The following is a 16917-nucleotide window of genomic DNA, read 5'->3' as shown; positions in this document are numbered from 1 at the left end:
CTCATTTAGTTTCCCACAAAGTGAGGGCCAAACCACCCAGCTTTCCTCAGCCAATGAATGTCTTAAGTTTCCTTGCAGAATAAAAAGTATAAAGGTCTATGACATCTATTTCTTGCTCACCAATGCAGGTGATGTGTGAGGAAGTTAATAAAATTTCCCAGAGTCACAAGAGACAAGGAAAAGAGTTGTGTTTCATAACTGGTTTCTCAATGCTGTCATCTTTACTGATTACCTTTGCTGGCCTGCTCTGAGGACAAGGGTCTTCAGAGCCAGCAAGAGGAAGATCTAGTTAGATTTCCGTGAAAGAAAGCCTATGTGCCATTCCAGTGCCAAAGTCCTGCCTGCCATGGAGCAAGACAGTGTAAGACCCTTAAACTTTCAGTGCTTTAACTCTTCCACAGATAATAGAAGGAGAAAGGTAGAGGAAGCTGGAAGCTACATCACCCTTCCATTTCAGGCGGCAGTGCAGGGCTCACTGGGGACTACAGCAGGTTTGTGGAAACAGTCTTTGTCACCAGTAATCATGAAACTAGACGGTTCCAGAAGCCTGTGGGCAGCATTCCTCCCCCATGAAGTTGTTTGGGGGAAAATAGACTGGGTGCTATTATGCTGCCAAATTGCTGCAAACCTCATATGAGGCCCTCAAACTCATCAGCCTCCCGCAGCATCTCCAAAGGCATCAAGTACACACCTCGGGTGGGGCCAGAGCTGGTGCAGGCCTGGGCTTCCTGGCAAGGTTTAGTCTACTCACCATGCTACACTCCCAGTAAGACCAAAATCTCTTTCAATTCAATGGCATAGCAACTGCCAAAAGTACATTATCTTCCCTGGCAATTTGCTGGGTGATTTTTGAAGGTATTTTTGATTATTAAACTGCCTTGACACACATATGCTTGCTAAACTACAAGTATACAAGGTCTATTAAACAGACTTCACTTTGGGGCGCATTCAGGTAACTGACTTCAGGTGGGGAGAGAGCCCATTTCTTCGCGTTATCTTGGCTTCTAACACTGGCTGAAGTTCAGAGAATCATAAAGTCATTCAAAAAACCTAGAATGACCTGCCTGAAAGAGAGAAAGGACTTTCAGTTTAAGGAAATAATCATGAATAACATTTCTTGAGTAATAATAATAGTAATAATAATTAGAAAGGATTGACTTTCAGAAATTTTTCTCAAGTCAGAGCTCCCGCTACTTCGGTTCCATCTGTTCTCTCTAGATGGAGAGGAGGAGCATCTCCCAGAGGGCTGTGTCCTCAGAAAAGCTGGCATCCCTGCCCCCTCCCTCAGGCTCGGGGGATGAGGGCCTGATGAATCTCCCTCCACCGCGGGGTGTGGCTACAATGGCCTCCTCCAAAAGGGTGCAGGCAGCTCCTCCCAGCCACCCTCCCGCAGTTCCCATCATCTGGCCCCTCTCCACCAGCCTCTTCTTTCCACACTGCCCCCCGAGTTCAGGGAATTTCCCCAGCATCCCAAAGCTTGAGTTTCCTGTCAGGCGGAAGGGATGAGTGCAAATAAAAGGAGTGCGGAAAGCAGGAGGAAGACACAGTGCTCCGGATCCCCCAATCTCTGCGCTTCCACCCAGCTCCCAAACGCGCGCCCCCTCGCAGCGCTCTCTTGACCGCTATGAGCCTCCAGTCCAGCCGCGCGGCCCGTCTCCCCGGTCCTTCGGGCTCCTTGTGCGCGCCGCTGGCGCTGCTGCTGCTGCTGCTGCTGACGGCGCCGGGGCCCCTCGCCAGCGGTGAGAGCGCAGGGAACGCGGGACGCACTGGGGCACAGCGGTGCATCCCAGCCTCTGCGGGGCCGCTGCTTTCCAGGAAATTCTCCCAGCAACCTGCCCTATAAAAATGTTTTTTTTTTTCTTCTCCAGCTGGTCCTGTCTCTGTTGTGCTGAAAGAGCTGCGTTGCACTTGTTTACACGTTATGCCGAGAGTAAACGCCAAAATGATCACTAATCTGCAGGTGTTCCCGGCAGGTCCGCAGTGCTCCAAGGTGGAAGTGATGTAAGTTCTCCGGTGCTGCTGTGTCCACTGTGACTTTCGCAAGTCCTCCAGCCTGGGTCGTCAGTCTTTGTGGCTCATGAGTGCATCCTCTTTTTCTTTTCTTCAGAGCCTCCCTAAAGGACGGGACACAAGTTTGTCTGGACCCAGACGCCCCTTTTCTAAAGAAAGTCATCCAGAAAATTTTGAGCAGGTATTTGTCACTTTGATTTTTGTGGTGATTTAGTATCTTCTAGGAAAAGCATAGACTTCACAATGTCCTTATTCTCTCTGTAGGATTTAGACCATGCTTAGAATTATAAGGTTCTTAGGAAGAATAAGTTTTTCTGGAGTGTGCTGAGAAAACCTTTATCAACAGGTCTATTACACAGACCTCATTGCTGAGATCTATTTTTTTTTTTGTCTGCTCTTTGCTTTTATTGATTTTCTTTTCCCCACCAAACACTTTTGAAAACCAAATGCAGTAGACAGGAATGTGGGAGCTGGTTATACTAACATAACTGTTCTCTCAACAGTGGAAACAAGAAAAATGACTGAGAGAAAGGACCATACATGGTAAAAATTGCCCAGTCTTCAGTGGAGCAGTTTTCTGGGGATCCCTGGACCCAATGAAGACAAGAAGGAAGGGTTGGTTTTTTCCGCGGTCAATTTTCTTTATGGATTCCCTACTCTGAAGAGTGTAGGGAAAGCCTATGCTTGCTCCTGAAGTTTACTGCTCAGCTAATGAAGTATTCAGCATAATATTTCCGTTATTTTACCTACTAAGTTATTGGACTCTTTGGCAATTGACCACAATGTGAGCAAAGAATCACTGGTTGTTAGTTTTGCAATGAATATTGAATTGAAGATAACTATTGTATTTCTATCATATATTCCTTAAAGTCTTACCAAAAAGATTGTGGATTTCATATGGCAATAATGTTTGATTAGAATGCTGCTGAGGGAGATATCCTGTTGTCCTCACCCACTCTACTCATAAAATAGGAAATATTCTAGTTCTGTTTCTTGGGCAATATGTTACTCTTTACTCTAGGATGCTATTTAAGTTGTATTGTATTAGAACGCTGGGTGTCTCATACTGTTATCTGTGCAGAAATATATTTCCTTATTCAGAATTTCTAAACATTTAAGTCCTGTTAGGACTAATATATTCTCTTCCTATAGTTTTAGACATTTAATGTCTTCTTAGTATGGCATAATGTCATGATTTACTCATTAAACTTTGATTTTATATGCTATTTATTCACTATAGCATGACTATAATTCTGGTCACGAAATATACACTTAGGTAGATCAAGAAGCTAGAAAACAGATAAATTCCTGATTGCTAATTTACATAGAAATGTATCCTCTTAATTTTTTAAATAAAAGCAAACAACAATGATCTGTACTCTGAAAGTTTTGAAAATATATTTGAAAAATTTGAATATAAATTCATCATTTAGTCTTCAAAAAACATACAGCATTGCTAAGATTTTTACATAGCTATTGTGTATCTTTTAAAGGTTTTGAACATTTTGTTATAAGAAATTACACAAATATCACATTCACTATATTAAAATTGCACTTTTTAAAAACTGTGTGTCTCCTTGGTTTTTAGTACTTATATTGTAGTTTGGAGAAACAATAAAAGATTTCTAAAACACTCATGCCATTTCTCTTGCTTATACTGTTACTATTTATCCTTAATTATGCATTATTCAAAATATTAACTCTGCTCCTCTCTGACTGGCAGAGAATGCCCTCACTCCCCAATACCATTACATTGGTTCAACTTTTCTCCATGCTCAGTCCCCTTCCAATTATTCCTTCACAGCACCAATAGCCTCTAGAATCTTTAGAAAACACAAATAATATAAGATTTCTCTATCTAAATTTTTTAATGGCTCCTTGTTTCCTAGACATGAAATAAAAGTTGCTAAACATAATGAATAAGGCCCTGTCTCATCTCACTCCTGATCTTCGGCACTTCAACTTCCCTTGTGCCTCACGTTCACTATAGTCAGGCATTCAGTTCCCTAACTGGGAGTACTCTTTCTGGCCTATGACTTTGCATTTGCTAGGCCCTCTACCTGGAAGGCACTTACCTTTTTCCGCATATAGGAGGAGGCTTATTCATCCTTCAGAATTCAATTCAAGCAATATCTCCTTCGTGAATTTTTCTTGGTACACTCAGCAAAGCTTGTGGTTTCCATCTAGGTGTTCTCATAGCACCTTCTAGACATCTGAATTATAACAAACACATTTGCATTGCTTTTATTTGTTTATAGGTTTCTTCATCTAACTGTATTAAGACCTCTCCTAGAACATCAAGCATATTTCATCTAGCTCTGCATCCCAAATGTGTGGCATGGAATGACTTAATGAATTAATAAGTTACCCTGACCCTCAGGTTGTCAGATAGTATACTAAAATTAATAATCTGGCTCATGGTAGATTTTGATTAAATTGTAATATGTTTTCCCTCTTTTCTCTTTCTTGTCTACAGGCAATCCAACAAGGGCTTGACCATGTGTAACCCTCTCAAGCTATAACACCTACCCCTCACTTTCACTCAGCTAACTCCCATCTTTCCTTCCCTGGGGGATACTTAGCTATCGTTTCCTTGAGACAATCTTTATAACTCTTACTCCTCTCAGATTAAGATCCCTTTTATACGCTCTCATAGCACTCTGCACTTTTTACTCATAACATTTTCTCACCAAGGTGGCTGTCTAGTTTATAGAGCCTATATACATGTGGTCATTTGCTTAGAGTCTGTCTATTCTAGCTTCACTGTAAGTTCCATGAAAGCAGGGAGAATGTTTGTCATCTTTATCTCAGTTCCTGGTACAATGCCTAGCACATAGTATATATTTAAACAGATGAGTGATCTGGATTAAACAAGTCTCTCTAGTATTAAAAGTGTCATTTCACACAAAATGCCTTTTCTTAGGAAAAGCAAGAAAATGAAAAGAAGAATAACCAAATTAGTATGTGTACACACATTTACACTGCAACTGAATTAATAATATTATATATGCTTATATTTGCATGTACTTGTATACTTTAGTGTATCAAACCTAGACCTTTCTGTATATTTTATCTCTCTTTATATATGAAATATAAATTAGATTAATATATTTTAATTATTATATATTGATATATTTATATTGACCTATATTTAGATATATACATGCAAATATACACATATACTGAATCCAATCAAACTTCTCAACCTACCAATTTATAGGAATAACAGAGAGAGAGAAAGACAGAGACACAAAGATGTGAAAAAACTTAAAAAGTAGATCCAGAGGTGGATTTTCTAGTAATTTTTTCAGCAATGAAAAGTACAAAAAAAAAACCTCAAAATTTTTAAAAAGCATTAAACTTCTGTGGTCTCTTTTTGTTCTCTAAAATGGCATTTTTTGAACTTATGAATGATACACGAATTCTGGGGAAACACTAAAAAGCAAACCAAATTACAAAAATGAGCTCTAAATTTCAGTGTTTAAAACAAATCCTATTATGTCATATTAACCTCAAAATACTTATTGAAAAATGCTTGATTATAATAGATTTAAAAATGTTAAATGCCCTTTGTACGGGGGAAATTTAAGCTTCATAAAGAAATAAACATTACTGTTATTTGGGTTTTTTTTTTTTTTTTTTTTTGAGACGGAGTCTCACTGTTGCCCAGGCTAGAGTGCAATGGTGCAATCTCAGCTCACTAAAACCTTTGTCTCCCAGGTTCAAGCGATTCACCTGCCTCAGCCTCACATGTAGCTGGGACTACCGTCAGGTGCCACCACACCTAGCTAATTTTTCATATTTTTAGTAGAGATGGAGTTTCACCATGTTGGCCAGGCTGGTCTCAATGGTTACCTTTTTTTTTTTTTTTTTTTCATCAAGCTCTGCTTTTTTTTTTCAGAAGCAGGACTTGTAACTTTAGTTTATTCATAAAGATAGAATGAAACATGATTTCTAATATTGTTGCAGTTCTAGTTGTCATGCTATTCTACAAATGGTCACTCTACAGAGAAAATAGATTACAGTATATTACCAAAGAGTAACCTATGCAAGAAACTCAATGATAGCTACTATTCACTCTTGCAGCCATTCCTAGCTGATCTTGCTACTAGCAAACTCAAAGACTAACATATCGGGGAAAATTACTCATGTAAATATACTAGGGATATGTCTTATAGTTTCTTCATACTAACCCCTAAATACTATTTTCATTCTGTTAGCCATCTGAAACTCTATCTTATATATAAAGTCACTTGGAATTGAACAAATGTGCTCACCTAAAACCTACTCTGTTTCTGCTCCAATCCAGACAATTTTCAATGTGTAATTAATGTCCCTCATTATACCAGAATTTCCTGTTTTCTTCTATGTGTGACGCATTCACATAATCCTTCAATTCCTGAAGGTATGACAAGATCTATGATAAAATATGACTAGTGGCTTTGTTTTTTCAATCACAGTTTTAATTCTTGCTTAAGGAAAATAACTGCTGTGGATAACTCTCTTGCTGTATATAACTTCAAAAGTCCTTCCTGTATGTTACAATACGAGAAATTTACCAGATGGAAGGAGCACTTGGGGATTTCTAGTTACCTCCCTGACTAAATCAAGGAAGAGGAGGAGAATGTACCATGATTTAGATTTTGGCTGATATCCCTGGTTGATTCTTAGTCAGCAAAAATAATATTATGTTCCTAAGAAGGATTGTTCATGCCTCAAATACGTGGGGTGAGATAAGAATGTAGAAAGACCTAGAGTTTAGGTGTACAATTTTGTTTCTACAAAATTTCAAGTCCTATTTCTGAAACATAGATAAATTGCAAGGACCTTTCTCTGGAAAATCCACCTTCTTAATGGATGTGTTTCTCTACCACATAAATTTATGATGTTAATTTTTATCTACCTCTAGAGTTCAATAAAGAGTAATCTAGTTGACTTATTTCCAGCAAGAGAAGCTAATTATGCTTCTTTATATTTTGTGGTGCAGTACAAAATTAGAGCAATTGCATTTCAGATCTAGTTCTGTGTATTTCCACCAATGTGATCTTGGCAATTTGTTTAACATCTACCTTCCTCAGTTTCCTCATCTGTAAAATCAGTATAATATCTCTCCTACAGGCAGTATCCTGGAACAAAGTAGATTATTGGTAAATATAATTAATAATTTCTTCCCCAAGAATCCTAGTTCAAACTCCCTTTTACAAATGAAAAAACTGAGAACTTGGTAGTTTTCTTCTAAATTTATTCATATTCTTTCTACATATGAATTTTTTTCCTAATTTTATTTATATTCTTTCTACATTTACAGGAATGATTTTTAGTACTCCTGAAATTTCTTTTTATGAGTCTTTTTATACAAGCTTATGAAAACTGTGTATTCTATTTTTTGTGAAGTACATGGTAACTATCAAAAATTATGATGTATTTTCCCTCATATAAATAGTCATCAATCAAATATCAATTTATTGACCTTTACTCATAATCTTGTTACATACTGGACCCTATGCAAGATCCTTATAAACTGGAAATTATAAATACGGAGAGTTTCAGTCAAAGTTAAGATATCTTTATAGCAAATGTACAATTTCCCACAGAACGAAGATTTTCTAACAAGGGGAGGGAAAGAAAGGAGAAGGGAGCTGAGGGAAGAGACTAAGAGAAAGAAGAAGTAAGAAGGAGAGTGGAGGGGCTTGTGTTTTGTGTTGTCTTTTTTCTTTCTTTTCTCTTCCTCCCCCTTCCCCCTTCTCCTTTTCTCTCCCCTTTCCTTCCCTCCTTTCCTTCATCCTTTCTGTTTATTCCTCAGAAGTAAAATAACCCTATTTAAAGAGAAGGAGAAGGACCCAGGTAATCTAGCAGAAATCTCAGCCAGCAGCCAACACCAACCACTTCACACAGTAATGAGGCCAACTTTGATTTTCAGCCATTTTTGTTGTTTCTGACTGCCCCCACTTAATTCAGCTTAGCAGAAGAATCTCACATTAACATATAGAGTTGTCGGAAATAATAAATTGTTGTTTTAAGCCACTAAGTTTAAGGTTGACTTCTTACACAGCAAAAGAGGGTCAAATGGTACTTGCTAACAATTGAATGTGTTTGCAGGCTCTGGAAAAATATTGTACTGGAATTTCCTCAAATGAATGAATATGTAGTGAAACTGGGTAACAGTCAAATATTTGAGACTCAACAAATTACACTAATTAACATAAATTGAAATAAGAAGTCTCAGGCCTGCAAAACTTTGCAGCACTTCTATGTAACAGCACCCAGGAAGAAATTTTCCCAGCTCCACTTTCCCCACTCTTTCCCCACTCACACTCCATGCCTCACTGGAAGACAGTAGAACCTCCATTAACCAGAATGCCAGAGGTCTGAATAATTCTTATCAACTGCGAGTCACACATAAAGCACATTTGGTTTCAGCACTTAATAGAAAATCTTTTGTTGACTAGTTTTTAAATTTATTGATTAAGATACTTTAACTAACCAACCCAAAATTTTTACTACCTTTAGGATATTCTGTTCAAATTGCTTTTATGATTGATAGCTTATTGACCTATACTTAAAAGAAGGATTGGGAAATGTCAGCTCAAAATGTTCTATGTAGGGCAGGAATAATATGTCTTCATTTCAATGGATAATGCTCCTCTGGTGTCTCTAGATATTTTCTTTTAAAATAGCTGACAGATAAGTTACGTTTTGGGTTTTAGAAAACTTCTTTGTTGCCGGAATGACTCTGCTATTTATAACATGACTTAAAGGAAATAGAGTTGATAAAAATACTTAAAACATACCACATAAAAACTCATGGTGACAATGTAAGATTCTTGAAAAAGGCTGTCAAGTTATTTTAATATTCAAGAAACTTTGGCAATTGTTTTTACTTCTAGTATTCATTCAAATTTATAATTTTTTAAAAGCTAACTACTTTTAACTGAATAACTTATTTGAAAATATCTCTTAATCATTTCTGTACACCTTGCCTTCTGTACTGTGCATCTCATCTTGGATATCAAAGGGAATAATGCAAATAACAGTAACAGCAATTAATAGTTGCAGTTGAAATAGTAGCAGTAATATTAGAGCATTATCCATATCCCATTGTTTTACACAAATATTTCAGATTTCTCTTAAAAAAGAAATAGTTAAATGACTAAGTTACACAAAAATGAGAACTTCATGGGGCCTGTCACGTAATAGATACCTAATCAATATTTTTAAATAAATAAAAACTAGGAAAAAAACTATTTTATATCAAATGCTAATAGGCTTATAAAATTTTAATGACTCAACAAATGTTTTAATACTTACTCATGAACCTTGCTGACAATGCATTGTTTGTGAAAACCACATTTGTTGATTGAGACAATGGCTTGATGATACTGTGCCCCATGCCTACCTCCTTCCCGGTATCAACCAATTCAAACAGCATAATTACTTCAGAAGACTTTCCATATTGTTTCCTCAAAAGGATTAGGGACTTTTAAAAAATCTTACTAATGAAACGGGAAAGAAATCTGGATAGTGTTAAGTATGAAAAAAAAAAAGCGGGTCCAGTGAAGCCAGTAAATATTTTCAGCAATATGTTTGAGGGTTGAACAGAAAATGAAGGATACTACAAATAGTGTTAAAAAACCTTTATGTCTTGCTCTGGAAATGGTTTTGATCTCATGTTTGAATAAAAATGTATCTGACTTGAGAATTCACAATATCTCAATCTCAACAGTAAGGAAAGGCTATAAAGGCATCCCACAGGAGGAACCAGAAAGAAGCCTGATTTCATTCTGTGTCCTGCTGGGTTTGTCTCTGCAATTGGCTCCACATCTCAGCTCTCAGAAGACACCAAACTCTCAGCTTACGCCATTTTTAAAAGTTTGCTTAAGACTAGAAACTTCTGTGTTGAGACAGGGAGAAAAATCATTTTAGTTTATTATGTTGTATGTGAAATTCTAATTTATAAGAAAAAAAATGAGGTGGAGAACAATAAGGAATACATTAAAAAACAGGACCTAACAACTTAAGTAGGCATAGTCAGGAACTATTAAACAACAAGAAAAAATGAGTTAAAAGTTCAGAAAAAAATATTTACTACATTCTTTTTTTTGGCTAGAAAGCAATTTTGCATATTTAATATTTTGAGAATTCCTTCAAATGGTAGGGCTTGTGCTTTGTGTTGTCTTATTTTCTTTCTCCTTTCTTCCTTTCTTTTTCTCACCCTTTTCCATTCCTCCATCCTTATTTTCTGTTTATTCCTCAGAAGTAGAACAATGCTACTTAAAAGAGAAGAAGGACCCAGGTACCCTAGCAGAAATCTCAGCCAGCAGCCAACAACAACCACTTCGCATGTGAATGAGGTCATTTTTGATTTTCAGACATTTCAGTTGTTTCTTACTGCACCCACTTAAATGAGCTTAACAGAAGAACCTCACAATAACATGAAGAATTATCAGAAATAATAAATCATTGTTCATAAAATTTAGTTATGAAAAGTAAGAAAAGAATATGGGAAGTTTAAATAACATCCTAATAGTATTATACACAGTTGTAGCAGGAAGACTACTTGTTACCAAGGCCACTTATAATTGCCTTGTTCTTTATTGCCAGACTTCCAAATGACACTTTCATACCACACGTGCTTTGGGTCATGTGGAGTTTGTTGCTAATTAGAACAAAAAGAGAAACATTCCTTCATGGGGTTTATATTTGTCGATTTACTTATTAACACTGCTTTGGACCTAATTTATCCTGCATTTATCCTACATGCAATAGGATACATGAGACATTCAGAGAAACCTAGGACATGCCTCTGCCTTCAAAATGTCCAGCTCACTTGAAAAAGCAAATCTTGTAAATGGGACAGTGATCTAGACAATAATATACAAGCCAACACGTGATGTATAGTTATACTTCTGTATCTCTGTGGGGCTTAGCTTATGTGTAATATTTCACACCAAGACCTTTAATCAGGCCCTGAGAATTCAGGAAGATATGATTGCAGCTTCTAGTAGTTCAAAACTGGAAGCATCCTCATCCTCATAAACAAGGCAGAGGTTGAGTAACTATTATTCCCACCATAGAATGTCACGTAGCCATTCAAAAGAATGGGGCAAAACGACATTGAAGTAGCATAAAAGGATGCTGACCTCATATATTGAAGGACAAAAGTAAGTTGTATCATAATCTATATAGAGTGATCCCATTTATATAAAAAAGACCTTTGTATACCTCTATGAATAGTGTACGTGTATCTTTATGTACTAAATGTGATTCTCTCTGCATATGTATACATGTGTGCATAAAATCTACATAGAATAGAAATCTAATGCCAAATTGTTACCAATGATTACCGCTGAAGAGCAGTAGTAATGTGTAGTAGTGATCATGAGGAACTTGCATGTTTTATTTCAGATATATCTGTAGTGTATAAATTGTTGACAACAAATGATATCTTTTTTTCTATCAGATTAAAAGGAAAAGAAAAAATCAGTATGGTGGGTTTTGCTTTCTAAAGTATACTCAGGCAGTAGAAACAAGTAGCTTATTGTATAATACAAAGGATGATTTGTTTTGTTTGTAGATTCTAGATGAAATTACAAAAGATAATGCATTTGGAAGTCAAATAGAAGTCCATAAGCTAAAATCCAAAGTAAATCTTTTATGGTCGTTGGCTCTTATTTTACCCACATATTCCAAACCAATCCAAATATTTATCAGCAACCAGGAAAAGAACATCTAATTCCCATAGCTACTAGAAAAGAAAGATAATTCTCTCTTTCAGGGGCCACAAGTTTGTGCTTTTGGGTGCTGCCAAAGTGTCTGTTAAGCCTATATACTGCATCATAGGAAAGGCAGGACGTATTGTTACATAATAATACAAAGAAAATGCATGAGGTATTTCAGTATAATTCTTACTTTCCTAAGCAGCGTTGTTACACATATGTAAGGAAGATAGGTATTGAGAAAGAGAGAGTAGGAACGTGAAGTAATGCATAACATACAACTTCGTAGGAATTTTGACATGTCTGGTCTTTCTCTGGGTTGGGCACAGCTTGCCAGGCTTCTTTGTGTATCACCACATAACCTCACTTCCCCCTTCCCTACCTCTTTCTCCTTGCTGGCTCTGAGGGAGAGCATATGAATGGCATCTTCATAAAATGAGAAGCCACTTATCTGCAGACTTGTAGGCAGCAGCTCACCCTCATGCATGTCTTCTGGCTCTGGAAAAAACTCTAGCTCGACCTTCTCCACCTTGAGCCTCAGACTCAATGCCAGCCCTTCCTGTAACAGTGCTGGACCACTTCATGCCCTGCAGGTGCTGCTGCTTCTGTCACGGTTGCTGACCACTCTGGCTTCCTCCATCAAAGTGAGAGAAACATAGGGAAAAGGAAAGGTAGAGATCTGCTCCCAGAACCTATTGCTGCTTCTGAGATACCTGTGTCTGGTGGGAAGACTAGCTGGTGCCTCTGGGGAGGGAGAGTGCCATTATAATAACAATTCCAATTGGAGGAGGCACACAGAGGGGACACTGGGCATTCTGCTGGGCATTTCACTCATTTCACTAAAGCTTTACAGATTATATCACAATGGCGTTATGAGACAGGTACAATTATTCTCAATTTACAAATAAGAGAGCTGAGCAAAATTTTCATGACCACTAGCAGATCACATTTTCTACTCCAGCTGAAAGTGTAAACAGTGACTTATACATTTAACTGTGCTGCAAATGTTTGAAATCAACCTCGAATTCATCCCAGCAACATCAACAATTTGGAAGGGGTCAGGGCAGGAGCCCACTGCAACAAAGTCCAAGTGATGCAAGTCCCTGCTTCTGTGTCATTGCTTCATCAGGGAAGCCCTCCACCTTTACCTCCATCCCCACCTGTATTGTTTACTGCAGTCTCAGGATTTGTTCCAATCTTTAGGCCAGACACCCACAGATAATTCAGTTGTCTCTTGTAGAACCACGCTGAAAGATAGAAGGAAAGTCTGCCTGGACACAGAAGCTCCCAGAATCCAGAAGATAGTCCAGAAAATGTTGGAAGGTGATGGGTCAGCTGCTTAATCTGTTCACTTTCTGCCAAATCTGTTTACCTTCCAGGAAGGGCAGAATTTTAAAACCTTGACTTTCTAGAATTCTTCTTTTATCCAAGATATCTACTCTTACTGTTTTAAAATTTAGATGTTTCCATTCTGTCTCAAAAAGTCACATTTTATTCTGAGAAGGGTGGTAAAAATATACAAAGAAGATGAAAATAAGCAAGCCTAGTTTCAACATAGTTTGTGGTTCACTCCCTAATTCCTGGCTAACCATTGCACGGTGCTTTGCTCTCTTTATTTGACAATCTTCTTCCAAACACACTTTTGTTGATTTTTCTTGCTCTCTTCTGCTGTTAGACTAGACATGCCCATGACAATTAACAGATTTTATAATGTTCAGTGATATAAGAACTCACACAGAGCCCAGCATAGAATATTTGCTCAATAAATTTTTGTTCAACTATTTAGGGATGTAATAGAGTTTTCCTGTGTGCTAGGATGTCTTGTTTACAATATTCTCTGAAGGTTTTGTCTAATGTTTATTTTAGCCTTCCAATGCTGAAATAATGAAGTTGTCGAACGTAAGTTTTGTAAGTTGTGATTATTTACTTTAAAGTGACTATACTTGCCACTGGCAGAGTAAAAATATATAATGAAAACATATCAAGATATTCTATAAGGAAACTATGGTATTTTCTGGAACAACAACAAAAAAGAAGGTTCAAAGAAATTTAAAAACTTGTCCCAATATCGGATTACTTAGTAGGTGGCAGAGTGGGAATTTGGAACTCTGCTCTCAACACTGCACCACACCACTTTTCTCAACTCTTCTTCCTCGAATGACAAGATTACATTACATATAACATAGCATTACTGGTACGCAAAATAGGACCTAATACATAAATAGCATACTTATATGCTGTAATGATTAAACGAGAAGAAATAAGTTCACCTACTTCAACTGGTACATGGACTTTGTGGAAGTACTCATGTACTAAGCATGTAGTTCACAACTTTTGTGCTATTAAGGAATGCTTTTGTTATCTCCTCACCATCATAGGCTCAATACCTTAAAGTGTTTTGTCTATAAAGTAAATGTATACATCAAATAATAGGCAAAACTATACATAAATAAACATGTAATAAAGCAGTAAATGGAAATTGCAATTCTCCTTAGTTTTTCTCCAATTATTCAAAGTAGCTCTGGTATCTCACTCATAACTAGTGGTTTACCACTGAAACCTGTCAAGGCCAGCTCCTGAGACATAACACAGTATTGGCACTATGTTTATACTTCATGAGATGCAGGTGTCTCTTATTTTTGTGTGCAGTTATTGAGTTATGCTACTTTGCTGCAGAGAAAGGGTAGTTTAATTGCCACTTGCTGCTGCCTGAATTCCTTTATGCTGCAAATATTGAAATCTGGGGGTAAGGTTGTACAAACCCACTATGCTGCTCATTCAATTTAAAACCATCTCTTTTATTTATTTTCTCTGCTGTTGACTTAGAAAGACCTTCAAGCTTCTGTTTCATGAAAATGTATGAATTACAATATGTTCTGCGATGGCCATTGAGTCATATACCGGGTGTTTAAAGATATAGTCACATGTTGCCTAACGATGAGGATATGCTCTGCAAAATGCATCACTAGGCAATTGTTTTCATTGTGTAAACATCATAGAGTGTATTTAAACAAACCTGGTATAGCCAACTATACACCCGGGCCGTATGGGATAGCCTGTTGCTCCTAAGCTACAAACCTGTACAGTATGTTACTGTACTGAATACTGCAGGCAATTGTAACACGATGATAGGTACTTGTGTGCCTAAACATGTTTAAACGTTGAAACGGTACAGTAGAAGTATGGTCAAATACAAAATGGTACACCTGTAGAGAGCACTTACCATGAATAGAGCTTGCAGGACTGGAAGTTGCTCTGAGTGAGTCAGTGAGTGAGTGGCGAGTGAATGTGAAGGCCCAGGACATTACTGTCCAATCCTGCAGGCTGTAAAAACACTGTACACTTAAGCTACACTAAGTTTATAAAAAGTAGTTTTCTGTATTCAATGATAAATTAACCTTAGCTTACTGTAACATTTTTATTTTATAAATGTGTTACTTTTCTTAATTTTTTGACCGCTTTATAATAATTATATAGAACACAAACACACTGTACTGCTGTACAAATATACTTTTTCTTTTCTGTCCTCATTCTATAAGCTTTTTTATTTTTAATTTTTTTGCGTTTTAAACTTTTTTGTTGAAAACTAAGACACAAATATACAAATTTGCCTACACAAGGTGAGAATCATTGATCACTGTCTTCCACGTTCATTTCTTGTCTCATGGGCAATAACACATATAAAGTGGTCATCTTCTAAGATAACAATGCCTTCTTCTGGAATATTTTCTGAAGGACCTGCTGGAGACTGATTCACAGTTAACTTTTCTTCCATTAGTAGTAGAAGGGATTCAATCTAAAATAATGATTGAAAAGTATAATATAGTAAATACACAAATCAGAACCTTAGCTGTTTATTATAATTATAAATTTTTATCTACTGTACATAATTCTATGTGCTATACTTTTATGCAATTGGAAGCACAGTAGCTTTGTTTATACCAGCATTACCACAAACACATGAAGAATACATTGGCTTGCTATGATTTTACAACAGCTATGGTGTCACAAGGCAATGGGAATTTTTTACCTCCTCTATAATCTTATGTGATCATCATCATATATACACTCTATTACTGCTGAAAACATTGTTATGTGAAGCATGTAAGTCACAGAGAATTGCTATTGAAGAGATAATTATCAGGTGGCAGAGGCAGACAAGTGAACAAACAATTGCAACCATATGTGACACGTGTCAGTATAGATGTATGTTCCAATTGTATGCTCTAATCGCTCCAACTGAATAGACGTATGAGCACGTCAAAGCCTCATCATCATCATTTTCAGCACGTTATCTTCACTACTGTAGCTACTTTGCATTGAGCCCCTACTGGTACATTGAAATAGTGATAAACGTTATGATCTCTAACTTCACAGTGTTTTCTGTTTAAGAAACAAAGCCATTTTAAACACTTATAAATACACAGATACACATAAATTTTATATATATATCTACAATGTGCATGTCTGTGTGTGTGTGTGTTCTGTGAGAAATAGGAAGAACAGAGTTCTGCAAAATAGAACAAGGGAACATGATTACATATAGCTGTCAGGGAAGGCCTGTGTGAGAAAGTGATATTTAAGCTGATACCAGAAATATGAATAGGTCTAAACCCACCAAAGAGTTTGGTGTTGGGAGAGTAAGAGAAAGAATTGCATATTCCTACAAATATCCAGGCTTGCTGACCATTAGAATGTCAGCTAGTTCTATGCAGTGGGTCCCTGACACCCTTCACCACTGTTAATCAGTGTGACAGGGAACTTCTGGCTTTGGGTTAAGGGTGTACCTTGCCCTGATCAAGAGGCAAAGTCATTCTTTTTCAGAGTAGGGTCCCATTCTTTTTCAGAGACGGTCCCTATGGATCTCTTCCCCTTTCCTGTGTGGGATTCTGTTGCATCTGCTCCACCATCACCTCCCAGATGCCCTGAGTCCTCCCGCAGAAAGCATCACTGCTACCTGTCAGTAGTGCAGACCATCTCACCCTGTCACTGGTACTGACTGAAGATACAACAGGCCCTGGGAGATGTGGCCTGGCAAACTCTTCTTGTCCTCTCTTTCCATTCAGGATAGAAAGAATGAAGAGGATCGATCCAAGATGGCCGTTTAGGAACAGCTCAGGATTGCAGCTCCCAGTGAAAGCGCAGAGGGTGAGTGGACGCCGTGTTTTTATTGCCCACAGACTAGGAAATT

At 37.4% G+C, this 16917-nt stretch overlaps 1 protein-coding gene across 1 annotated transcript; it reads left to right on the top strand.

Moving 5' to 3' along the window:
* Positions 1–1246: 1246 nt before the first annotated feature.
* LOC108292200 (C-X-C motif chemokine 6-like) lies at positions 1247–3644 on the top strand. The gene is made up of 4 exons (XM_017512935.2): positions 1247–1739; positions 1869–2001; positions 2108–2191; positions 2514–3644. The coding sequence occupies exons 1-4, from the start codon at positions 1625–1627 to the stop codon at positions 2533–2535; spliced, it is 354 nt and encodes a 117-aa protein (XP_017368424.1). The 5' UTR covers positions 1247–1624; the 3' UTR covers positions 2536–3644.
* The last annotated feature ends 13273 nt before the right edge of the window (positions 3645–16917 follow it).

This window comes from Cebus imitator, unplaced genomic scaffold, assembly GCF_001604975.1.
Source record: "Cebus imitator isolate Cc_AM_T3 unplaced genomic scaffold, Cebus_imitator-1.0 Scaffold480, whole genome shotgun sequence".
NCBI lineage: Eukaryota > Metazoa > Chordata > Mammalia > Primates > Cebidae > Cebus > Cebus imitator.
This window is presented reverse-complemented; position numbering and strand designations above follow the sequence as displayed.

Coding starts and splice junctions, on each gene's coding strand:
- LOC108292200 (XM_017512935.2), top strand. CDS start 1,625: ATGAGCCTCCAGTCCAGCCGCGCGGCCCGTCTCCCCGGTCCTTCGGGC. Junction 1,740..1,868: donor GCCGGGGCCCCTCGCCAGCG/GTGAGAGCGCAG, acceptor TTTCTTCTCCAG/CTGGTCCTGTCTCTGTTGTG. Junction 2,002..2,107: donor TGCTCCAAGGTGGAAGTGAT/GTAAGTTCTCCG, acceptor TCTTTTCTTCAG/AGCCTCCCTAAAGGACGGGA.